Here is a 26,931-nt window from a genome sequence, read left to right on the forward strand (position 1 = left end):
GTATTGTTATTTGTTGTGTTCCGGCAGTCAAGAGGTAAGATAGCCAGTTCCTCTGTGGTTGAGGATTCCGAGTGAAGCTCGCTTACACCTTCGGCCTGATCATCACTTACCATCAGGTGAGATGCAGGCCAAGAGCTTTCTCGTTGTGGTTAAAAAAAACATAACCAATGTCATCGAAACTCACTATTAAATAGTTTTAGTTGATTAACTCCGAAATGGACACGAAAGCCTTTGACAAAAACCGTCAACCGGTCCGTGACAAACAATGCGTTTATTTGTCCATACCCGGTTCTAATTCGTCCATATTTGTTTAGGGTATATCGATTCAATGAACCGATTTAAACCGATGGTTTCGGACGGTACTTTTAAAATGTGTTCAATGAAAACAGGGGTGATGACAGTGAAGTTTGAGTTTTCGTTACCTACGTTTTATGTTTGTTCATTTAATTTATTTTAGGATAAACTTGACGTTTTTTGTCGGGTTTTTAGTGGCGGTCAAGCTGTATAATTATTCTGCACAGCAGTTTCAGCGGTAGCAGCGAGAGGTGGGATTATTAAAAATGATGGAGCTAAATTCCATTGCACGTCGAGAATTTTTGACACCATAATTAGTTAGGTAAATAAAATAAATATTATCTCTTAGCAATGTTTGCCATAGAACGCAACCTAGTGCATTGTTTAATAATATTTTAAAAGACTTGATATTTGTACATAACTTTGGTTATGTCTTTTCCCTTCTTAGATTTCGAGATTTCCAACTGTTGCTACTTCCCGGAATCCTGTAACAGCTTTACACCTATATTCGTACGTAAACAAACCAATTTCTTGACAAATAGCCCGGGCAAACAAAACAAAGGTTTAATTGTTGAATTCCGCACCTAAATATTTGGCGAATCGCCTCGCAACTCGCAAACAATCGCGGGATTCATAATGACATATTATAAAGTAAATAAATCATGCAGAGTGTTTACGACGCCTGCTTTTATGGTGGGGAAGGGAGCGGATGAATATAATATGTAGAGCATATTTTATTGTACTGACTATCGAATTTAATTTAATTAGTGTTTAAAACTCTACCATCACTACCTCTTCCCGTTTCCAGGGTTTGATGCTGTGTATTACTTTAGATTTATTTATTTTCTTAAGATGCAAAAAACAGGTTTCAACCAAAATATAAAACATTTAAAAGCACTCGTAAATGATTTTTTAGAAAAACTTAACAACGACTCTCTTCTATTTTCTACGAACTTGTTAACATAATTTTTAAAACTTGTTAAGAAAATTCTACTTTATAATTCATTATTAGATTCTAACTAAATGTTGGATAAATTAGTCTGAAATAATGGAGTGGTAAGAGGGCTTAGACTTTTTACTAACATTTAAGTAAATTATGAGCATGAGTCTACGTTGATCTAAAATCTTTTCATCAGACTAATAATATAAACATTAGAACCGAAACATTGGGCCGTCCGCCCGCGCACACACAATCCGCTCGTAACCGCCTCCAACAATGATCTAGTTAATTGCCACTGTATTATTTTACGTTCCACCCCGAATTATTTATGAAATTGAAACTCATTTCATTACCCGCCGTGCTTATGAAATATGAATGGACAATTAACAGCAGTATTTGCCCGGCTACCATTCAAAACGAACTCATTCCTGAATGGACTTCATTTTTACGACCGAGTTAAATTCTGTTGAAACGATCGGAAACCGTCAAATGACGGAAAACAAGCAGCTACTCGCTGCAAAAGGAACAACCCGCGAGTGCATTTTCAAAGAGCGATAGACATTGCCGCTTTTTGCTCGCATCCGCGACACCGCCGCGTAACGACTCGCTCGCAACCAAATTCGAACGAACACGCGCGACCAAACGCCCTCGTCCTTTGTGCGAACAGACACGAACAAAACGCTCGTCGATTGTACGAATACAAACGGAAATATTGCCCGTTCAAAAAATGAACAAACGACTTCTGTCATCGCAATTTTGACACTTAAAATCCTCTCGATATAAATTGCACTAACTTTTTAAACGCTGCATTCGTTTTGCCGTCCGGCCCCGGCCGGGCGAGATATTTTTCTGTGAGAAATTACCGGACGAAGCCGGCTAAGCGGCGCTTTCAGTCTAGTTTCGGACGGCGAAGTCACGGCACGACCTGGCGATTTCCTCAGACCGTTCAATTTACCGGAACGCATCTGCCAGCTAAATAGGTTGGCAGCGCCTAACACGTAACGAACGCTGGCACGAAATAAAGTAACACGTAATCGTTCTTTTTAAATTTTTAAACGAGCGTTCCAGGATGGAACGTCCTGGTTCGAATTTCGAAAAACTTGAATGTTGATTCGGACAAAGTGTAGTAATTGTACAGAGAGGGCACTAACAGTGGAGTGGTTTTATTGCCCGTGGGGCGAATGGAAGGCGAGCAATTTGGCGGGCTGACCGCAAGAGGCGCGCGTGTTTATTAGAGACAAAGAGCTCGCCGCCTCGACCCCCGATTTGCATAACGGTCTGTGTCGTAATTAGAAACCATCTCGGACGTCCCTCCTTTGTCCCGTCAAGTCTGGAGGGGACAACGTCAAACGCCTTCTATTTAGCCGCGGCGAGGATAAGCTTGTAATCCAACAAAATGTGCAACGCTCTATGTAAAACGGGAAAGTATTTACACGTTGCTTGCCAGGCACCAGGCAGACTGAATTATAATTAATTTTCATAATGAAAGGCATATCGCTCTACAGTTAGGCGCTTATTTTTTCCTTTTCATGATTATTCCTGGTGTTTGATGATGTTTTGTCCTTTTTCACGTTTCGAGCATTAAACAACGAGGAACAAACTTTTACTCTACATTCAGTTTTCACTTCTAGAAATCTGCACTATCTTAAAGAAGAATTTATAATAATCTGATTTTACAGCACCAGTCAGCAGCCTACCTCTCGGGCGGGCGGCGTAACTACATACTACAGTACGTCATTAACCGGGTGCGGCCAAACCCGGCCGGATAATGACGCTAAACCGATATCCTTATTTACTGCAAATTGCGAGCCTCCGTCTAGACCCGACATGATATTGGGCAGCCACGCCTGACGACTCGCCCCAGATAACACCGGCCTTATATCCCCAGATATCACCCTGATCTACAAACAAAACCAAACATTAATTAAAGGAAATTACGAGAGGAAAATTTCCCATTTAATTATACTTTGACAAAGCAATAACAGTTTACGTTGTAAATGAGACGGAATTTTACTTAGAAAACTTTTAATTTCACGCTTGATTGTGGAAATGTGATCTTAATTTGATGTAAAGTAATTGCGTGACTGAGAAAATGTTGCTTGATGTTTACATTTCGACTCAAATGTTGGTTAAGGTCTTAAAATTGTTTGATTAATTAAGAGGTCTTAGGTTTTTAACCTGTATTAGCTGTGCCCACGACTTCCTACGCGTGAAATTAGTTTCAACATTTTACCTGTTTTTCCAACATTTTTCATTGATGCTCTGCTCCTATTGGTCGTAGCGTTGTTATATTGTAATTGTAAATAGGCCTTCCTTGATAAATAGACTATCTATCACGAAAATCTAGCAGTGAACTACTGCTAAGATTAGCGCCTTCAACCAAACAATCTCTTTAGCCTTATAATATTAAAAAAGTACATTTAGTACTTACATTTAAATACATAGGTACTTGTACATGTTTCGCCATGAACATGATATAAAAGCCCGCATATCTTATTCAAATTCAAGCGCAGATCAGGCATGAAACGAATCCGCAAAGGGTTTCAGAAATGCGCCTCCAGCGAGTCTGAAGATTTATTTACGATTCTGAACGTCTCGCGACAAGTCTAAACTATTAGCCCTGAAGTTTTAGACTCGCTCAATTAGGTAATTTGAGTCTTAGGCTTTAGAACCTAGTCGATACTTAATTTAAGACTAAAATTACTCTCCAAAAGGCATTTTCCGTATTTTTCTTAGCACAAATTGAGTATTGTTGCCTAATACTCGAAACTTCAGTCGTCTGTATGAGCAGAGTCGTGTAAAATGTCGTCGATTTTCTTTTTTAAAGTCTGATTTTCTTGCTTCGCTAGGTCTGGCTTTAACAGAGGTACCTTTTTGAATAATATTCCTTTTAAAAAACCGGGATATAAACTATTCTATGTCCTTTCCCGGGCAATGACAAACAAAGTCCAATAGTCCATAAGAACATTGAAGTTAAGGTGTTTTGTCTAGTGTTTTTAAGAAATAAAGGCTGGGTTGCACCATCTTACTGCACTTTAACGTTAACCGGTGTATTTTGTATGGAGTTTGACAGATTTTTGACGTGTGTTATAGTTAAAGTAATATGGTGCAATCCAGCCTGTTACAAACGGGGATACTTGTTATCAAGGCAAATAACAGGGTTGAATTTATAACTATAATAATAATATCCTCCGCCTAGTGTCGGTCGGCTTGATATATCGCAGTTCGGCGCCAGTTCCGAACAACTTTGTTTTGAATTTACTCCCGCAATTATAACTAAACTAATCGCCGAATTGGTTAGCGCAAATTAACCGGGGTAAATTATATTTGTGTCCCACGGGTGGGTCAGCGCAGTATCTTCGCATAATTCACCCAAGATACAAGTATAGTACCAGTACTACATCATAGCCAAGTTTAGTATCACCGTTATTCAGCTTTATGACACATATTTTATTGTGTATCGTATTCCTTGCTATTGGCAATACACGAGTAGCACTCAAAGCTGAGTATAGTGACTATAGTATAGTCTTATTTTCATCTACACGAGCATTTCTTTTATGTTTTTTTTGGATGTAGAAATGTACTGGCGGCCGCCCGCGACTTCGTACGCGTGAATCCCGTTTTACCCCCTTTGGGGTTGAATTTTGCAAAATCCCGTCTTAGTGAGCACCGACGTTCTAAAAGAAACCCCCATGCAAAATTTGAGACTTCTAGCACTTGTAGTTTCTGAGATTTCGTGATAAGTGAGTCAGTCAATCAGTGACCTTTCGCTATTATAGATATAGATTATTATTAATTCTATTTTTACTACTACATATATATTTATAAACCCATGACTTGTTCATTTCACTTGGTTTGGAACTTTATCTACTTATTTCAGCCATCTGGTTTTATCTATTTACCACTATAAACCACAAAATACAAAGTGTTAGGCTATAAGGCTTTAAAAATGTGCAGTTATAGTGTTTATACTAGCCGTGGTGTGTTTCTGCCCCATTTCAAAAACAAAGAGCGTTTAGTTATACGTCACGTAATCCGCTTCAGTGCTTTACGCCATTGGCGTGTTAGCAATCTGTTATTAGACCAATTTTCCACTATGCAAATTGCTGCAACTGACCTCGCTTATAAACTACTTTTCTGTGAATTAATTAAAAATATATTATGATATTGTTTGCCACAATGTGAAAGTAAATGCGACAAACAACGTAATGTTGGTGTAACGTTTGTTGACAAGTTCATTCGAATGTGTAATTGTAGCTGTAAATCCATAAATACAGTAACTTCCGCAAACATAGTTATGGTAATGGATATATTATGTATTATATTATGTTGACACTGTTATACATAACATTATACGTACAGTACAATCGACAGTAAATCACACTAATATTATAAAGGCGAAAGTTTGTGAGTGTGTATGTTTGTTACCTTCACGTCCAAACGGCTGGAGCGATTTTAATAAAATTTGGTATGTAGTTAGCTGACACCCTGGATTAACACGTAGGCTATGTTTTAACGCGGGTAACACCGCGTAGCACAGCTAGTCTGACCATATTTTTTGTTGCAAAATGGCAGCTACAATAACATAAGATACCATAGAATTCACTGTCACTATCATCTGTAGTAGTACTTTGAGTAAGTACGCACTTACGTAAACTTACGTTTTTATTCTTTGTTTCAGGAAGCTCCACTTACGCGTGATTCAAGCCCAGGCCTTAGTATATCAATGGTAAGTATTTCAATAGAATTTCTGCATTCTACATTCACGCATTCACAAACGATGCTTGCTTAAGTAAAAATCGAACGCACAGCGTTGAATAGAGCTCTGTGATTGGTTCGTATGTCACCCTGTGCGTCCACGCGCACTGTGAGATCTCATGATAATGTTTGTGAATACGGGCGTCAGTTTGCTAGGCTTAGCTCACGTGGTCTTTGAAAGATTGCCTTAGGGCCTATTCCGTGAACTAACTGAACCTTTAAAACCGCTTTATAGATTCAGATATCTTCGTTGTGACCTGCGCGCTATGCGTAAATAATGCAAATAAAAACACGAATATTGCGAAATTAATTTTGATGATATGATAGATTAGATTATGGGCTGCACTGTTGGCTCTACATTTTTCGCACCCCGTAGCGTTACGTAGCGCTATGTAGCATCGTATCTTGTCGCGTCTCGTTGCGTTTGTAGCTGACATAACACGTGCGTTCGTTTACAGTGTGGCCTGTGGTTAAGGTCATAGCAGACTTATCAACTCGGAAAGGGATCGCGCGCTGTCAACCGAGAGGCGAGGCGTTTACGTTACGGTGCGGATAAGTGTGCGTTGCAATATGGAGTTCCATACAAAGAATACTGACCGCCTCGAGTTACGGTTACGATCCCCTTCCGGGTTGATAAATGTGCTACGTCCTTTACCTACGATACAGTCCGCTACAAGTAATTAGGATCTGCCTGACATCTGACGTTTAATTAGCGTGGCATTATAAACTGCATACTTGGACGAATAAACCACTGGACACGAAACCTACAAGATTTCTAAGGAAACACGATCAACCACTTTTTGCGGGGGGAGAGGTTTGACAATTGTCAAATAATGACATTTAGTGCTGGGAAAAGATCGTAAATTTTTATCGATAGTTATGTAAATGAATGAATGAATGAACCTAACGAGATAAATGAATTATGGATTGATTTATTATTGAAAGTTTCTTTAATTAAAAGACTATAATTAATTATTGTATCGTGTTTATTATAGTGCCATTGGTAAATCATAGGTACAAATAATATTACAAATTATTCATATAGGTAGGTAACTAGGTGAAATATTTTTTTGCTGTGTTATCATTATCAAATTCGTAAAGCAATAAACAAGTAATATTCTGTTACGATCGACTGCTAACTAGCTTTTGGTCTCAACATAATTGTTATAATCTGTCTCACGTCACGGACAAAAGTTTCATCAATAGCCTATTTCTATACATTTCATGAAACACAATTTGATAACATTATGACAATGTATTGCTTTGTAGCGCTTGCAGTACGGATGCACTATCTGATATTATTTAATTCTTATCTAATGTTGTTGATATTCTTATGTTTAGGTCATTCGAGAAGACCTCCCAGTACTTATTTCGGTTTTGAAGACGTCGGTATATCCTAACTTCATTGATTCCAGAGCAATTTCGCGTTTCCGCTGTAAGCTGGATATTATCTTTGGTCGAAGATGTGTACACAGGGTACCTATCCTGTTGATGAGGGGTATTTCTTTTAGGGTTTAGTGCAGAATCGCGGAATATCCTGTCTCCTTGTTTTGCTTTCATAGATCGTTTCCTGTAAGTCTTAGAGTGGGTGCTTGTGCTTCCTCCTGAATAATGAGGTCTAAATGTCTGAGATTCAGAAAGAAGTCAAGTACTTATTTCGGTTTTGAAGACGTCGGTATATCCTAACTTCATTGATTCCAGAGCAATTTCGCATTTCCGCTGTAAGCTGGATATTATCTTTGATCGAAGATGTGTACACAGGGTACCTATCCTGTTGATGAGGGGTATTTCTTTTAGGGTTTTGTGCAGAATCGCGGAATATCCTGTCTCCTTGTTTTGCTTCCATATATCGTTTCCTTTAAGTCTTAGAGTGGGTGCTTGTGCTTCCTCCTGAATAATGAGGTCTAAATGTCTGAGATTCAGAAAGAAGTCAAGTGATGCCGATAGAGTGGTTCTCATACAACCCGTGGCCGCTATGTTTGCTAGGCACTATGCATGTTGTCGATATGACTCGCCCAGTTCAATTTGTTGTCAAGGGAGATGCTCAGATATTTCACCTGTGTTGGTTTTGTTTTGAAAAGTTCAGTGGCCTAATTCACGTATCTTGACAGTCAAGATCTCTCTGATGTTCAGAAGTCGTCCCATTGAAAAACAGTTGATGACAGGATGGACCAAATCAAGTTCCAACCACCCCGGTATTTCACTAAACGTGAGGGATGACACAGATCTTAAAGGTTCTCTCGGTATTGCATACCGAAAATAAAACCTGTTAATAAAATAAAAAATAATAATAATATGTAATCGTAGTCATTTGGCGTATTTTTGTGATGATATTATTAATATTTAGATGTAATGAAAAGTTTAAATTGTATGTTCCTTCTGTGTGGATCTCATCATCTTTTGTTTCATGTGACTAAAATAAAGGCAAAAAATCAATCAACATCAAAAATATTTTATTCAAATTTGACCAGTATTTTGATGTACAACATATTTCAAAAAAGGTGTAATTATTACTTACATTTACTGGTGTGCTTGTTTTGTATGTTCCATCTATGTCGATCTCATCATCTTTTGTTTCATGTGACTAAAATTATCAAAACAAAAAAATCTATCAAAATCATAAATATTTTATTCAAATTTGACCAGTGTTTTGGCACTTATGAATGTCAAAGATAATTTAAAAAAAACCGACCAAGTGCGTGTCGGGCGGGAGGCACGCGTAATGTAGGATTCCGTAGTTGTTGTCCGTCGTTAACACAATATATTTTAGAAGCAAGCAATTACTTCATCTAAAGTAACTTTTTGTATTTTCTTCTAAGGAATTTTTATTAGTTAAGTATAATACATGAGTCAAATGACTATTACTCCTAAACTAACTGATGTATCTTAACCGTTATAGTTTTCCTTGAAAGTTTATAAAATAAATTATTATTATGAATTTTCCCAGATTTTTCAAGCTAACGGTTTAGTTTTTAGAGGGGACTCGAAAAAAATTGGCACTTTAAACTTTAATAATTTGCAAACAGATCTCTAAATGGAAAAATTGCCTTAGAAACCCCTAAGCAATTTTAAAAGACCTGTCCAACGATATCCCACACGATGAGGTAGAAGATAAAAAAAATCACCCCCACTTTACATGTACCTACCCCTAGATGTAAAGCAACTAGCTACCGTAATTTTTTTTTTTTTTTCAAAATTTTATCTTACTGTTTTATCGGCGTGATTAATATACATACCTCCACAAAATTACAGCTCTCTAGTGCCAATAGTTTCCAAGCAAAACCTCGGACAGACAGACATAGCAAAACTATAAGGGTTCCTTGTCAGGACTACGGAACCCTAAAAAAGGTAGCCCTTTAGGGCACTTTATATGTCTCCTTATCTTTTGAGCCCTACCAGTTACACAATTTGAACCATAAATGTTTTGTGTCTACTGATATTTTGGTGAATTAGTTGACTTTTAAGATAAAATATCTAATAAAATTTGATGATGATTGTACTTACAAATTTAGGCAAATTCAATGTAGGTGAAGAATCTTTGTGCAGTTTTCTCTGTTTCGTAGAATTGGCATTGTAGCATTCTTCCGCAAAATGAATGCTACAAATGCAGTGGTTTTTAGTTGGAATCCACGTATTTTGTCTTCTGACTGCCTCTATCCACTTTCTCCTTCTATTTGGATCCACTGGAAATCTTAAATTAATTTGAATAATTTCAGTTTCAGTTTGTTTGGTATATCGATAAACTTATCGACATTTTTCAAGCCCTTTACGTCATAAAAAATTAGATGTGAATGAATGAATGAAACCTATAATCCAACCAAATTAAATATGCTATATGTTTTAAGCATTTACATGTACAATGAGTACTTTTTAAAATGACGTAATCATATTTTGTTTACATATCAAATTTTATTTATTTTACGAAAAAATAGCTACTATAATAGATTTAAAATGTACTTACGCGTGATAAGAAACATTTCTTGTGTGACCGGAATAATTTTTGCAATAAAGTACGGCGCATTTACCCATTTTTCGTGATATTTTTACTCTTCGAGAGCTCGCGTCATACTGACAAAGTGACAACCTGACAACATTTACCATGGCTAATTTAGCCTTGGTAAGTGCTAGCGGGGTAAAGACGAAAACGTCACTCGTTACGCGTCCAGTGGTTTATTCGTCCAAGACTGCATAAAGTAATCGCTAAGCCGGGGTCTTTCCCTGTCGCATCTCCGACAGGGAAAGACCCCGGTATAAGATGCAATTATCTTACAAGAAAGCTGACTGCAAAATTAAATGACTTACCATGCTTTAATAAAGCATCATTATTCACAAAATAGACTTTGACAAATGGTACAAAGAAACTATAGGTACACTAGCGGCCGCCCGCGACTTCGTACACGTGAACCTCGTTTTACCCCCTTAGGGGTAGTTTCGTTAAATCCGTCCTTAGCGTATGTCTAAGTACATCCTTTATGGGACCTACCTGCCAAATTTCAAGTTTGTAGGTGTTACAGTTTCTGAGATTTTTATTATAGAAGATAGAAGAAGAAGATTTACGTACTTATACTACCATCGCTTGCCTTTGAAAATATTTAAAGATAATAATTAGTAGATATTCCTTTAAGACATTTTATTAACCTATCTAAGTTATTGTCACGATTATGAACAGGCCTAATATATTAGTACTAATAATTAAGTCAATTACATAATGTACTGCTGTTAATTATAATATGCCGGAATCGCTCATTAGTCGGGTTGGTTAAACAAATTAGATTAATTCGTAATTATTTTCCATTAGTGGAACTAATTCGACGAAACTACAAACGTATACATTACGATAATTTGATTAAAATTAAGGCTATAACAGATATCCTCACCCTAGTAGATATAGAGATACATAACATGAGGCTTAGTTACAAAAGCTAGTGTAAAAAACTAGCATAACCTTCGTTCGCGCATATATGTATGTACTTACCCCTACAGAAGTTAGCTTACTATCCTAAAAATTAAAATTACTATCTATATGAGTATGTAACTTACTATTAGCTTACCTACTTTGTATAAATAGGTCATCATGCGGATTTCTGTGCCCGGTGAAGCTGGAAAAGCTCTTAAGCTACCCGTGCGCGTCCCTAAAAAAAAATCTCAATGCTGCTAATTACACAAATATGTCGTTACTTAATACTTTTTATTTGTCTTTATTGAGGCATACCAATAATAGTCTAGTAGCTAGTAAAAATTTAATAAATATTTTTGATTTGATTAGCTTACTTAGGTACTAAATAGGTTGGTCACCAGGATTTGAATTAATCTCAATTCCGCTAATTATGTACATAAATGTCGTAACTACACAATTATTTTGGAAGTATCCCGATTTCGTGCAAAAGTGCATTATTTGTTCCAAGTTCACAAATCAGCGGCGACAGTGCGTCTCTCTTGCAGCGACTTAATTACCTCCCGATGTGGACGCGTATTTACCAAACCCTACGGGTTCACGACATTTGGGACGTAGAACGGCATTCGTAAATGTGCTACACATAAATATTTTTTTATAAAATGTATTAATTACATGTCATAATATAAACACGACAGAATCTCCTTAGAAGTAGACTACTGATTTTGGGTTTTTGAGTATTTCTTATTTTAAGATGGACTGTTTTCTAAATCTGATTGAAGGCGCTAAGTGTACCCTGGCATTTTGGGGCTTTTATTTTTTTTTATTTCCTATTTTTAATTTTTCAATAACTGAAAATAAAATCCATAGAAATTTCATGAATGCAGTATGTTTTCACTGTTTACATAGTAAAATTATAGACATTCTGTATGCACTAACACAAATAATAGTGTTATTCCTCTTCCGAACCTTCAATTTTCATTGTAAATATCGTAGCATTTGTTTAAACAGTTTCAGTTTTATAGGTCAACAATCAAAGCGGGGTATTGAAATGACAAGCACACAACTCATAACTATTAATATTATTATGTCTAATCCGCGGGATTTAGTGAATACGCGGCCGGGCATTATACTCGCGTTGTATTAACGAACTTACGGCTTAATTACGAATTTTGCTTTAAATCTGATATTGTTTAATTAGTATGTTGGGATTTTGGCTCGTTGGATTTACTTTAGCATGATAAGTAGGTTGGTTTTAGCTTGTACTGGAAATATGAAAGTCATCATTACAAATAATAATATTATAATAAGTAATATGATTCCATTGGGAACATTAAAACTCGAATTTTAAATTGCTATGTATCAATTTACCATGACTTATTAAACACTTAACCGATTAAGCAATCGTTCGTTCGTTCGTTTCAGCCAAATGACGTCCACTGCTGGACAAAGGCCTCCTCCAAGGTTTTCCACAATGAACGGTCCTGCGCTGCCCGCATCCAGGCTCTTCCCGCGACCTTTACCAGATAGTCGGTCCACCTCGGGAGTTTCCCTGCGTGATCGAATCAGAAAGGAGGAGATCCGCAGGAGAACCAAAGTAACCGACATAGCTCGCAGAATTGCTAAAATCAAGTGGCAGTGGGCGGGGCACATAGCTCTTAGAGACGATGGCCGTTGGGGCAGGAAAGTTATCGAGTGGCGACCACGGGCTGGAAGACGTAGCGTGGGCAGGCCTCCTACTAGGTGGATTAAGCAATGTAAGACATAAAATATATTATGGCGGTTCATATAGTCTGACACCACGGTTGTGACTACTTACCGACTTAAGACTTTGAGTTACTTTTAATGTTAATAAATAAAATGCATTAGTCAAGTAAAAAAACACGAGGCTTATAAGTATTGAGTAAAATTTCTTTTAAGTAAGTATTTAAATACCAACCGGGCAGCATGGAATGCATTGCGGGAGGCCTATGTTCAGCAGTGGACGTCCTATCGCTGAGATGATGATGATGATGAAGTATTTAAATTACATTTATTATGCTGCAAGTGTTGCTCGCGCAGGAAAGCAAATCCTGCATAGTTTCTAAAGTGTCTGCAACAATAAGAACTACGCAACGTCTGGTAGCTTTTTTATTTTTATTTTCATGAAAAACCTCATTTGGAGGGAAGTGGCAGAAGTCGAGACGTTCGGAAACATCGTGGAGTTCGGAAAGAAAAACTCATTTGAGAAAAGCAGGCGTTAGCAACTTTGGGCTACTGCTAAAATTGCAATTATTCCATTTTTACAATTCTTCATAAAAGAAAATTAACATAAATTGTAGGTTTTATGAAATAATGAAAATCACTTTAACTGCTCATCAACGCATGTATTTTGTTTTTTTTTTTTAATTATCAAGTAAATTACATAAGACCTTGTCCATTTTCAGCAACTTTTTAAACGAACAAAGGTTAATACCTACGTCAAAACACGGTCATACGATACTTGTAAAACAGCAAACGATAGAGCTACTACTTTGTATTGAGTCATAAAACAGAATTATCCACTAAGAACAAGTTGGACTAAAAAGTATTTTCAAAAAGGTTGCCAACCCCTGCACTAGGGTTGCAAGTGAAATAAAAATTAACGGCAGCAGCAGACGGAATATTGAAGCGTTCACCGGAGGAGCCATTTCTCATAATTAGCTGGCAACCCCATTTGCCGGGTAACGCCGCTGATTTTTTGCAATTTCACTTAATTACCCCGTAGTACCCCGTAACTTGTTATTTTAGATTCGACGTTTAGGTAATTAACTTAAAAAATACATTTTAGGAGATTTATTTACCTATTTATAAAATTAATTAATTACTTAATTGAGCTTACATTGACGAAATAATAGTTTTTTCTGCGACAGGATATTGTGTAGGTACTTTCAAAGTAAATATACTAAGGCTGAGTTGCACCACGTAATTTTAACTATGACTATAACCATAGCCGGAGTTTTTTGTATGGAGTTTGGCGGAATTTTGACGTTTGTTAAAGTTAAAGTAAGATAGTGCAGCAACCCAGCCTAAGTATGATGAAACTGACGAGCTATTAGACAATATTAAACGCAAATCATTACTCAGGTATGCCATAGATAGATGATAGAATTGCTCAATCAACGCGGTAATCATCCGCATTGTCCGTGACCTGCGATCAGGCCATAACACTACGGCATCACTTTGGCCGTAATAATCATGAGTGCTTTATTATGTTACATGAAATAAAAATGTGCAGATGACAGTACATCAAGCTAAACAAACGTCGCTTAAGTTCTAACACCGTGTGTGTCAAAATCAGAAACTTTTCATAAGCGCACATAAACTGGGAAACTTTACCGTACATTAGTTACAGTTTACTGGTGCTCAATTTGTGAATTTCATTTGGAAAAATCTCTATTTTTATTAGCCCAACCGATGCGATTTGATTCCCTATCAAAATCGCCCAAAAATTACTAAAGCAGTAGCGACGTTATGTAGTTGTGAAAAAGCGAACTATGACCAAAATTTTATAGTCCGCTCTGCCGCTTCTATAGTCAATTGGCAATAAAGCTATGCTAATAACGCACTAACAGTGTCACATAAAAACCCTCGGGGGCACTCTCAACATCGCCCATTAATTAGTTGCCTCTCACGGCACGTACTAAATTCGAAGCCGAAACGGCAATCAGCACCCAAACACGAGCCAGCGGTAATAGCTACGTAATGTGACAGCTAATTTCCTGAAAGAAGTGCCCCACCTTCCAGGTTTTTATTGTCCCGCTCGCGATTCACGTCACGATTTACCCACCTCCCATCTCCCCAGCTCCCCACTTCCCCAATTCCTCTCGCTGGTGCACTCATCAAGCCGAAAACTTGTGAATTAAAACGTGCTTAGATTGTTACCAAGTTGAAATCAGGAGAATTGTACCTACAAGTTGTCGGATGTTCGGAGTGGGATGAAATCTGTTAATATTCGAAAAGTTCCTTTCGGTGCGCTCGCGGGTAACTGTTTGCGAGTTGGAGCGTTGCGGTGATCATTGAAACACTTTCATTATTTATGTGATTAATTTTGTTATGCGAAGATAGAGTTGTATTGTAAACCAACCTTATCTTGACTGAATCCTCCTGAAAATGTGGTATAAGATAATTTTAATATCGCATACCTAAGTGTTTTCATCGGACTATTAGGTTCACACAGTTTTGAATAAGTATTGCATCTCACTTAAAATATGACGAGATCGCAGTCATTCAAACAAAATATTAACTATACTTACATAAATTACAATTCGATTTATTCTCTACCGAATACAATTTCTTTCTCATCATATCGTTCAATCGTCGTTTATAAATAAATACGTTTTATTGCTCGTCCACGCCATTATAATTTCACGTCTCAGTCGATCTCGTTTACGGCCGGTCGTTCGCTGCCCGCGTCCCCTGTCGTTAAGTTAAATTATTGTTTTAATCTGACTGAAAACATCGTTTTAAATAAATTATCTTAAAACTCGCAAACTTTTTATTAATGTCTCCTAAAGTAAAAGATAACAACTCAGTTATATTGTTACAAATACTGTAACTGTCCAAAGGATTGATATTTTTTTTAATGTTTGACAAGGTAGGTATTTGACCGCAATCGCATCAATATGAACCAATGAATGTGACTTATTCGTATTTATTCAAGTATTCATTTAAATTCAATTATCTCATTCGCAAATAGTCCATCTTTGAGCAAACACAAAACAATTCGGTCCACATTTACGTTGAGCATCGACTAATCCCACTTCAGCGCGGCATTCGCCGAGCGTACAGTTACACACATCGCATGCTCATTCTTAACCCGTTGCAATTAGCGGCAGAATTGAATGCACCGTGTACGCCAATGCTCGTGAGTGTATCGAGTGAATTCCCGGCAGGTTCCCAGTAATTTGAAAGGCACTCATTGCCTTCTACTGACTCTCCAGGATTGCCAGGCCAGGCCTAAATAGATTCTATTGGGAGTAATTGATTGGCCTAACCACATCATCCATAAGAGAAGGCTTCGAAGCAAACCATACTAGCTTGCTCTATCGTTTTCAACGAACGAACTTTTAAAGTTTTGTTACCTATTTGTTAAGAGACTTATTTCAAAACTTTAAAATTACAAACAGGAAAATGTAGGTTAAATAAGTATCTAGGGAGGAGAGGTTTCACCAGTGATTGATTGCGGCAATCAACTTTAAAAATATTTTCATAGGGATACGAAAATGATTGAACGCAGTCCAAGTTTTAGAATTTGCACGTACACGGTCAGAATTAACTAATCCGGACATCAATAAAAGTAAATTTCAAACGCGATCATCAATAACCATTTTGACAGTTAAGCCGCCATTTTTCACTCGTCGTTCGAAAGTCGAATCCGAGCGAAAATCGCGTAGTCAGAGATCGTCCGAAACAAAAAGGCCCGTGTACCGCATCGCTAGCAAACATTGAAACTGCATCGGGCGTTCGCGTTAAGCCCCTTATATTGCAGCTTTAATTTCAGGCGGGAACTTTCGCCTAAAACCGAACCTGCGATGGATACACGCGCGGAATATTTACACTTCCCATCCCAAATTTGTGGGGCAAAGGCGCTGTAGATCAACTTCCGAGCCATTTATTCGCAAATCGAGTTATTGCACCTCGCAGATCGCTTTACATAGGTCATTTGTGGAAATTACGTGTCGGATTAGAATGTTTCAGTGGTACAATTTATGGCCGCAATGCAAGTGAAAAATTTGCAAGAAACCACGACGAGATTAATGCATCGTTTCCGTGAAAGAAGCTCGCGTTTTCTTAATTTCCTCCCTTGAAGCGGTGCATAAGCCGTCATTTATAAAATCGCGTGGCAAAGATAAATATGTTGCTATTTATCATGGCGCGGTTTAACAAACAGTGCTTTATAATAACTATGCAGTTTCGTTCCGTTTGGTTCCATGGTGTAATTCATTTCGTATTTTAACAGTCCCATTAGGGCTGTAGGTCTTCACAGACGCAAATCGAGTTACGAGTGCGCCAAACTTCGCGTCTGGCGTTTGTTTTGGTACCTACTGTTTCCGCGTATCCCAAATTAAATAGCTTGCGACTGTTTTAGGTCTTTTTCTTTTGAAACACTTTCTTGTGTGTTACTATAATAGACTTTTTGTTAAATCAGTCATCCTTATTAATTACATTATACACTCCAAAAATCCAAAAGACTGAACGGACCCTGCAACGAAAGTACAAAGAGACAAGCTTTTGTATAAAGTCATAAAGATAGAGTATGGAACCCTAAAACATTCAACCCAAATCATATAACAGTGAAGGTGAGCGATACGCCAGTTTAATAGGCAGAGTCCCGTGAAATGCCTATTTGTTTTCCGCCAAGCCCGTTACCGTAATAATGTTTATGAAAATTCCCCGTCACCGGCGCTATTCTAGTGCCGCTCGCCGGCACGCGAGCGAGCAGTCATGTAATGCGATAATTGCGAGTACTAATTTCAAAAGGTTGTTGTTATGATAGCAATGTAAAGGATTCTGTTTAATGTGCGTGACGTTTTCGGTGATCTGTGATTCACTTAATTATACTTAAACGAAACTATGTACTATACTTAGGTTCGAACGTCGCTACGTTTCAGAAATCGTCGACTTATTAGTAGCATCTTTATTTCAATAAAGCCTCTTGTTTATTAACACAGAGGATAATCGTTCTCCTGTGATTAACTAAACTTTCTTTAATTAATTTCCTCATTTTAAATTATTATATCATTTCGATTTGTAAATCAAAGGCCCAATTCCTCTAAAGATGAAATTATTGTATTTATTAATTTTATAAGTTAATTTATGGATTAGAAAGAGTATGTAAAAAGAAATCTAAAAGTGACACTTAATAAATAAACAGTGGTGATCAATTGAAAGACTAAACTTTCTCGTTCGATGACAAATTAAAATTCTTCACCAAAGAGAGTTATTCTGGTGTCGTGCGAGTCGACCGGTCGAAAGCACGCGAGCACAACGCGAGCGCGACGCGGTCACGTGACGAGTTCAGCGTGGCGGATAAAGGCTCGGCAGTGGCACACAGCTTATCTGCCTTCCGCTCTCTGATTCTGATTTGGGTAGTATCTGGATAATTCAATAATTGATAATTCGCAAAAAGTATCCATCAATCTACTTCCCTGTAAGTGGCTAATAGTTGTGATTCATTTTTTTTTCTTATTCTTCTGTTCTGTGCTAATTATGGAGTGTGAGTTGTGATCATTGATGTCAATAGAATGGGTGCGCCAAAGTTCACCTAAAATTTCAACTCCGAAAATTGGAAATCCGAAAATGTTCTTCCTAACATTTTTCATCCTAACAATCACAATTCCTAACTACTCTGTTTCTAATGTTCATAATTCCGAATCATTCAACTTCATAATGTCATTAGCAATAAACATCTAATATACTTTTATTTGTTTTCCTATATTTTCTCAACATAACCATCTTTTACACTATTATTCAAAGTCATATCTTTTTTGTTTAGATTTCTTTCTTTGACGATAATATTACTTGTCTCAAGTTCAAGTTTGTTGGCATTAGCACATATACTTGAGGAAGTATAGTTATAGCGAATTGGTCCTATTCATATTTTATTGGTTTAAATTAAGTTAGAACTGCGACCATAACGCACGAGCCGAGCAAGCGAAGCCAGAGTGACGCTCCAGTCATTCAGTCAAGTTCCAGAAACGAATCGGTCCTATTCATAATTATTGGTTTAGGTTAGGTTAGAACTGTGACCTTAACGCACGAGCCGAGCGAGCGAAGCCAGAGTCCCGCCCCAGTCATTCAGTGAAGTTCCAGAAACGAATCGGTCCTATTCATAATTATTGGTTTAGGTTAGGTTAGAGCTGTGACCACAACACACGAACCGAGCGAGCGAAGCCAGAGTCCCGCTCCGGTCATTCAGTCAAGTTCCAGAAACGAATCGGTCCTATTCATAATTATTGGTTTAGGTTAGGTTAGAACTGTGACCATAACGCACGAGCCGAGCGAGCGAAGCCAGAGTCCCGCCCCAGTCATTCAGTCAAGATCCAGAAACGAATCGGTCCTATTCATAATTTATTGGTTTAGGTTAGGTTAGAACTGTGACCACAACGCATGAGCCGAGTGAGCGAAGCCAGAGTCCCGCCCCAGTCATTCAGTCAAGTTCCAGAAACGAATCGGTCCTATTCATAATAATTGGTTTAGGTTAGGTTAGAGCTGTGACCACAACACACGAACCGAGCGAGCGAAGCCAGAGTCCCGCTCCGGTCATTCAGTCAAGTTCCAGAAACGAATCGGTCCTATTCATAATAATTGGTTTAGATTAGGTTAGAGCTGCGACCACAACGCACAAGCCGAGCAAGCGAAGCCAGAGTCCCGCTCCAGTCATTCAGTCAAGTTCCAGAAACGAATCGGTCCTATTCATAATTTATTGGTTTAGGTTAGGTTAGAACTGTGACCACAACGCATGAGCCGAGTGAGCGAAGCCAGAGTCCCGCCCCAGTCATTCAGTCAAGTTCCAGAAACGAATCGGTCCTATTCATAATAATTGGTTTAGGTTAGGTTAGAGCTGTGACCACAACACACGAACCGAGCGAGCGAAGCCAGAGTCCCGCTCCGGTCATTCAGTCAAGTTCCAGAAACGAATCGGTCCTATTCATAATTATTGGTTTAGGTTAGGTTAGAACTGTGACCATAACGCACGAGCCGAGCGAGCGAAGCCAGAGTCCCGCCCCAGTCATTCAGTCAAGTTCCAGAAACGAATCGGTCCTATTCATAATAATTGGTTTAGATTAGGTTAGAGCTGCGACCACAACGCACAAGCCGAGCAAGCGAAGCCAGAGTCCCGCTCCAGTCATTCAGTCAAGTTCCAGAAACGAATCGGTCCTATTCATAAAATTATTGGTTTAGGTTAGGTTAGAACTGTGACCTTACGTTACCTTCGCGAAGAAAACCTGCTGTACGTAGTACTTATTATTATTCTGTGGTATGAGTGAAATTATTATGGTAATTATGTTTAGGGATAAAAGTGTTATGATAAAAAACAGTAGGAGTTTAAATATATTTACATTAATGATATTATTAATTAAAATTTTCGGAAACATGGGTGTTATGAACATCGCCAGTAGCACTACAAATAGTATGAATGAAAACTTTAGGATGAAAAATTTTAGGAAGAGTGATCATTCGGATTTAAAATCGTTAGGAAGAACAATTTCGGGTAAATAACTTTAGGTGAGCCAATATGGACCCCAATAGAATAGTTATTTTCTGATGTTTGTATGTCTTTTAATTTTTTTCTCAGTGTAGACTGAACAATTTCAAGACCAGGATTAATAGATTAGGTCATAAACAAAATTAACCCTAGAGCCTAAATCACGGATTAGTAATTACCTTAGTGTCATTTTTTGTCTGCCAAAACAAGCTGAAGTGGTATTGAAGCAAGATAGCTCTATCTAAGAGCGTGCGATTCTTTTACGAGAATTTAGAACTATGTTGTATATTTACAACAAAACTGTTCTTAATTCGCAACTGTAGGCATAACCCAAATACCCATCCCATAGTGTCGTGCGGCTGATTAAAATGACATACGCATTTAAATCCGGGGCACAGGCCAGGACGTTTAGTGTGGCAGCGTACACGGGACGACCCAATCTATGCGGGATTTGCTTTGATTAGACGAATTCGGTTTAATGTAATTACATAAGCGTGATTTAATCCCTCGGAGATGTATTTGACGGTTGTTATTGTGCGGGATGTGATCACCCATGAGGTTGGTTTACATTTGCTAATTTAATTTTGGGTTTGTATCTAACTGGTGGCATATGTACCTAGTTGCTACTCCTCCTATGTTCTTCTGATTAATTTTGTTGCGGATCCCATGACTTTAACTTTCCCTGGGACAAGCTTGACCTTCACTGGTTGGGTTTTTACTGGCGGTCAAGCTGTAGATCCTGGCTACACATAGGTAGGAATAATCCCGTATGTAGTTGCTCTCCTTTCGTCTATAGGCCTCTAGTAAGTTAGACGGTCGTAGTCCTGCAGTCGAGACGAAGTGACATGATAATGAAGTAGAAAATGAAAAAGTTGCATTACTAGAGACATCAGAAAATTATAGGAAACACAGTTCTGTGAAACTAAATAAACATGCAATGTTCATATTTATAAATATTTATGTGGAAACGTTTTTAATGGACTATTCCTTTTTCTAGGACGTACAAACAGAATTAGATAGGTGCTTACGTAAACAGACGTTACAAGCCTCATTTTGTGTAATAATATTTTATGTCGGATATAATTCCATCGAATACTTAATGCTTTCTGCTTCAATATTACTTAATACCTGGATTAATATCGTGGAAAATTCCAAGATCGATATAAAATTTATATGCGTGTTTTAGACTAAACGAAACGTAATTTTCTTTTGGTAAAATCATATCGGAATAACATTGTTAAGTTTGCGAAATTGCGATTTGCAGGTCAAAAACGATAATCTCGCTTCCACCTTCTCCGGCCTGATCATCACTCATCATCAGGTGAGATACAGGCCAAGAGCTTCCTCGGTGTGGATAAAAAAATGCCAAACTAAAGATACAACATTATGTCCTAAAAAAACATAACAAAAGGCACTCAAATACCGCAAAATTTTGTCTGATAATCTCTGACCAACAGAAATTGACTCCAACCAAAATTCATTATTTCACTTAGCCAACTGCGCCACTGGATTATCAATTTATTAACGCATGAAAAACATTATAAATTGCATCCAGAATAAACTAAACAAACCCGGCAAACGTCGGGCGTGATTAGCAAATGATATCGCGGTCGACTTATAACGCGCGCTGCGGTCGGGCATAATTCACAACTACCGCCAATATTTGAAAACAAACTACCCTCACCGCAGTAGTTTTTGATCCAAATTAATTTTAATTCATCGAAAACCGCTTTCAGTGAAATAATTAGTTTGCTTATTGCTATTTAAATAATCTTGTTTAATTCAAGCCAAATGTAATATTTTTTTGTTTGCAAAAGCTTGTTATGAGTGCGTTTTTATTAAACTTTGTATATTATTACTTCGATATAAAACTATATTGAAAACAGAACCAACATAGTCTTCAGATTTGCAATTGCTCAGATATCTAAATCTGAAATATTACAAGAATAAATAATAAATTATCTGAATTATCACTAATCTATTGCTTCTATTTGTAGCTATATTTTGATAACTTTTATTGCTAGCTTAAATAATAATTACAGGTCACCAAACCGCCCCTTCCCCAAAATCAAATTCTTCGCCACTAATTGTCTATACCCAAACTTTTGCAAGCTGAAAACAAGACAATTAATGTTATCAGTTCCGAAGGCTAGAATTACCCCGTTATTAATGCGCTACCCCATTGCGGCCCTCCCCATACTTGAGTTAGCTCAACCACGAGCCGAATGCAACTGAATTTGTACAGGTCGTGTCATAGTATAGACATAGTGCAGTAGTCTAACGTTGAATCAAAATTAAACCTCAAAAAATCCACAACTTTAAGCTTGTTAGAGTCCCTAAACTAGGTAATCCTCTATCTTACAAACTAAAGATACTAAATTATTATATTGCAATGTCTAGTTTAATGCAAATAACAATATGTAATTTAATTTTTATAAATAAACTTAGATTTCCAATGTTATCTAAGAAATGTCTTATCGACTTGTTTGCTATACATGGACATGTTCTAAAACACCATAGTGTGTTTTAGAACATGTCCAATTTTTATGTTCTTGATTAAACCCTTTCTTAAACAGGAAGAATAAAAAATAATAATTACAAAAATGAATGTAAAAATACTCTATACACATTGTAACAAGCAATATACCTGCAAGCACGATTTCGCTTCGCTTTATTTTCTGCGACCTGGCAGTTAACTATTACAAAGTAGTGATAATGTTGAGGAAAATAACTTCACTGACCGAGTCTTACTTGAGCGCATTTGTACATTGTAGCCGTTCTTACAAGTTTAGTTGGCTATCTCGCTCGCTTGGCTATGATTGAGTCGTTCTGTTATCTGTACACAGCACAACTTTATTCTAGTTTCGTCGGTTCAACAAAAGCATGTCCACTGCTGGACAAAGGCTTCCCCAAAGACATCCATGAGGACCATGATCTTGGGCTCTACTTTTGTACATTCAGAGAAAAAAAGGAAAAACGAAGGGAAACTGAAAAAATTTTTCAAAATTTTAGTTCCCGTCTACTAATCCTCTTGTCTATCATCAGCTGATGTAAAAAACACCCTTCCAATAAATTGACCTACTATTGTTTGCACGCCGCATTTGCGGCAGTCGCGTTGCGTTGATTTTAGCGTCCAACAGCAATTAGGCTACTGCTCTTAATTACTCTATGGCCATTGTTTAGTTTTGAGCTACAGGCTCGCGTGACCCGGGCCGGCACTTTTTAACGTTCGTAAATAAAAACGGCCGAGTTATACCCGGCCTAGTTCTACACGCGAGGGGCGAACGTTTTAATAATTTCCCCACAACCGATGGTATCTTCACCCATTTTTTTCTACCTAATTGTCGACAGCCTTAGGTTGAATAATTCCGAATTAATATTTGGTTTACCAAAGTGCCGGGCAATTGCCCCAATTCTCCATTTTCTAATTGAGGGTTAGAAAGAAACGTGCTTGACGTTTCGAGAAAATGCCTATTTATTAAAAAGGTAACATTCGTGGGTGGGTATGTTGTTGCCAAATCCTGATATTTATTTATGGTTTTATCAGAATAAAAACGATTTGATGTTGGCTTTTGATTAACCGCAACTTAATTTTTGCATTAAAAATTAGGAATCTTATTTTGAAAATATAATATTACGTTATGACTCTACAACCAACTTTTATAAATTCATACACTTAATACATTAGAAAAAAATCTCACTACATCAAAATCTGTAAATCTGTTTTAAGCACATGAGGATGCTTAAAAGTATCTTTACCGAATTATACAGAAAACTGTCAACCGTCGTTTTTGTTGCCAAGCAGCAATCTTAATTTACTCACTACTTATATCATCCAAAATCTAATTTACCTAGCTACAACTAGCAAACCATAAAACAACAAATAATCCACAAGCGGTTAATAGATACAATATTAATACAATATTTCGGCGGTCCAATCATGACCGGTAATTGAAGCCGAACAATGCCTAGAATCATAATGTCCATTACTCTGGACGTTTTCAATCAATGAGATGAAGGCCGGCGGTAACAAATTTCTCCGATTAAATTGAATGGCCACACATTTATACAGTCCTAAGGAGTCTTACGTTATTACTACAATTTGTAAGAAAACTAGCAATTGGGGGAAAACGGCTCACGTCGATAAGAATGGCCATTAAAAATGTTCATTACGTTTCTTCACGGTCTGAAACTCTTTTAATCCGAACCGTAACAAAAACTCCAAAAAGGTACTGGCACAAAAATACTTTTTCTAAAACATTCTTATTTCAAATGCCTCCGCCTAATCGTTCCAAATCTGAAAAGTTATGACGGCAATTGTCATTCTTAACGAAAATAATGTCAAAGGTCGCAACACGAACAGCCTCGCTCGCATCGAGTTGTGTTTTATCACTCGCTACATCAAAATAATGACCCGTCGCCGAGACGGTGACCGGCGCATTCCTTATACTGCGACATTTCCACGCTCGTAACCGATGGCACAGATAATAAATGCACTTTTATAAGCCCTTTTATCGTACTGCCGAGCGCGAATTTATGGCCTTGCAGCGTTTAAAACCGTTCCCACGGTGATGCTTTATCGTTCCAAACGCCAATTTAACTCGCCCATAAAACATTTGCTTCGAATGCTAATTGAAATAATCATCGCGTAGAAACCTTTTGCCCCGTTATGGATAGACAGTTCTTTGGTATGTGTCGAAAGGATTCTTTAAGCAAGTAAATTTTAGGAGGAACATTCGGCTAAATAAAAATTGCGAAAGTTTTTTTTTAATTAAACAGTAGATGTGGCAATAGCAGGATTCATCGCTCGCAGAACTGACAACCTTTAGGAATTGATTGTCGACTGACTACCACGAACTGGATGACGTAGCGTAGAGGCCACCAACCCCATGACCTCCATAGTTATAGGAAGTTGCTGTATGTTCAGAAGTGGATATCAAGAGGATGATAATAAATTGGTGTAGTAGATTAAGTTACGCGTTGTGAGAGCAATGACACAAAGTGTCTATTCCGCTTATTGCGTATGTGATAATGTGGCTGATTTGTGCTATTCAATTTAAGTGACTCTCCATTTAATGAAACCGAAGAAATGGGTCAAATCTGACTGAACCGAGAACACAAAGGTACGCATTACTCGGCAATACCTACTTTACAATGATACAAAAACACATTTTCCGGTTGCCAGAGCTCGACATTAAAACGAATTTAAGATTCCTACTTACCATACAGGAATAATAAAACACGTAATTTTGATGTATGGCATGATACGCAAGTGCTCTCTGTAGAAATGTGTTTATAATAGCCATTTCTTTACGTTCACGCACCGCTCGCTTTTTGGCGTAATTTCACGAGCCAATGACGTGAATTACTGCTTCCTCATGTAATTATCGAAACTTGAATAGGTACGTACTTTGTACACGTCTTTTGTAAACACGGCATCTTGTTTTGAAACTTGGAATAAGCCCCTGAGGCGTTCGGATCTTTCAACGGAGACTTTTCGTGGCTTCTTTGAGGAACACACTTGTTCTAATATTCTTTTCTCAATAATTACACATTACATCTCGAGGCACGAGGCTTAGAATACTTTAATCTTTCGTTCAAATAAAGTATCACAATTGTTTTTATATTTTGACAAAATTATTCAACATGAAATGTGTAGGCAATAATAGGCATCAATCAAGGCGACCTTTTGTTCCAGACGATTTTTATCATTATAATTATGTAATTTGAGTAAAACTTCCACAGAGCTTTTAACCTAGCTAGCACGCAGTTGGAGCACAAATTGCAGCTGTAAAATGCAGTCTCGTCTGCGCCGCAGAAGGGCTGCATTTCGGCCACGATATTCGGCCATGTTTTCGGCCATTCGGAATAGTCTGAACCATTGCTCGCCTGCGGAACTCTAATACCTACAGAACAAAGCCTGTTTATTCTAGATGAAAAATGTTACGGGAAACCAAGTAACATTGTTGTTCCTATTGTTAGTTGAAATTCCTATTTTCAGGATAGAGCGAGCATTTGCAGGGTTTTAGTACAGGAGGTATAAGTTAATTATTTTCATTGACAAGACGAATTATTAGGGTAGGCTACATAAGGATATAGAACCATATGTTCTGAAGCAAAATTGTCCATTGTACCGCGTAGAAAATGGTTGTTTAATCAGGCCCTAACATATTTAAACTGTAAGCACATAAACAATAAAGGGCTAAAAGGATTGTCCTATTCAGTGCCCATAAAGTGCTCTGTATTACCGCACCCATGTATCGCGTAATCCGTCCACAACCTAATCTCGACACAGGCATGTACCAAAACCCTGTTTAACAAACGACAGCACGTCAAGTTACACACTGTACCTTATGTTATTGAAATAAGGGATATTTTGAAACAAAAATGGATAGTCTGATGTGCTCTCGACTGTACCAAAACCCTGTTTAACGTAGGAAAAATCTATTTTAATATTAAGAGCGTTTACGCCGTTTGGCGCAAAAACAGTACTTTTTCAACCCGTTACAATCATTAACCAGTTACATTACAAATATGTTATAGGCATAAATAATTAGGCAATTTCGTCGTCTAAATAGTTAGTTGAGAAAATATTTCGATTAGTATAGTATTTAAGAATTCTATCAAGATAAGTCCACACAGGTTTTCAAATTTCCACTTTAGCGTCAGTTTACAAGCTGAAATTTTTATAAAAATACTGTGAAAACGATATAACAAACATTTATATCCTATAGCATAGGTCCTTAGGCAAATAGTTAATTGAGAAAATTCTTAGATATAAGCATTTTACAATAAGAAATCACAAATTCAAAGAAC

General features: G+C 37.5%; 1 protein-coding gene and 1 long non-coding RNA gene across 5 annotated transcripts in view; one reads left to right on the forward strand and one right to left on the reverse strand.

The window, feature by feature from the left end:
• LOC135087583 (insulin-like growth factor-binding protein complex acid labile subunit) overlaps window positions 1-26,931 on the forward strand; it is a 344,347-nt gene that overhangs the window by 250,939 nt on the left and 66,477 nt on the right. For all 3 annotated transcript variants that reach the window (XM_063982314.1, XM_063982312.1, XM_063982313.1), the window contains one exon: window positions 5,916-5,963. In XM_063982314.1, coding sequence (XP_063838384.1) covers window positions 5,916-5,963 — 48 coding nt within the window. The remainder of the gene's footprint in view (window positions 1-5,915; window positions 5,964-26,931) is intronic.
• Window positions 7,849-10,176, reverse strand: LOC135087585 (uncharacterized). Of its 2 annotated transcripts, XR_010260886.1 has the most exons (4): window positions 9,954-10,176; window positions 9,497-9,683; window positions 8,511-8,576; window positions 7,849-8,258 (listed from the first exon to the last, which is right to left on the reverse strand). It is a non-coding gene; the product is annotated as an uncharacterized LOC135087585 (long non-coding RNA). The 2 variants fall into 2 exon arrangements; XR_010260885.1 differs by lacking the exon at window positions 7,849-8,258 and having other exon boundaries at window positions 8,425-8,576.

The sequence above is a fragment of the Ostrinia nubilalis genome, chromosome 3 (assembly GCF_963855985.1).
Source record: "Ostrinia nubilalis chromosome 3, ilOstNubi1.1, whole genome shotgun sequence".
NCBI classification, from domain to species: domain Eukaryota; kingdom Metazoa; phylum Arthropoda; class Insecta; order Lepidoptera; family Crambidae; genus Ostrinia; species Ostrinia nubilalis.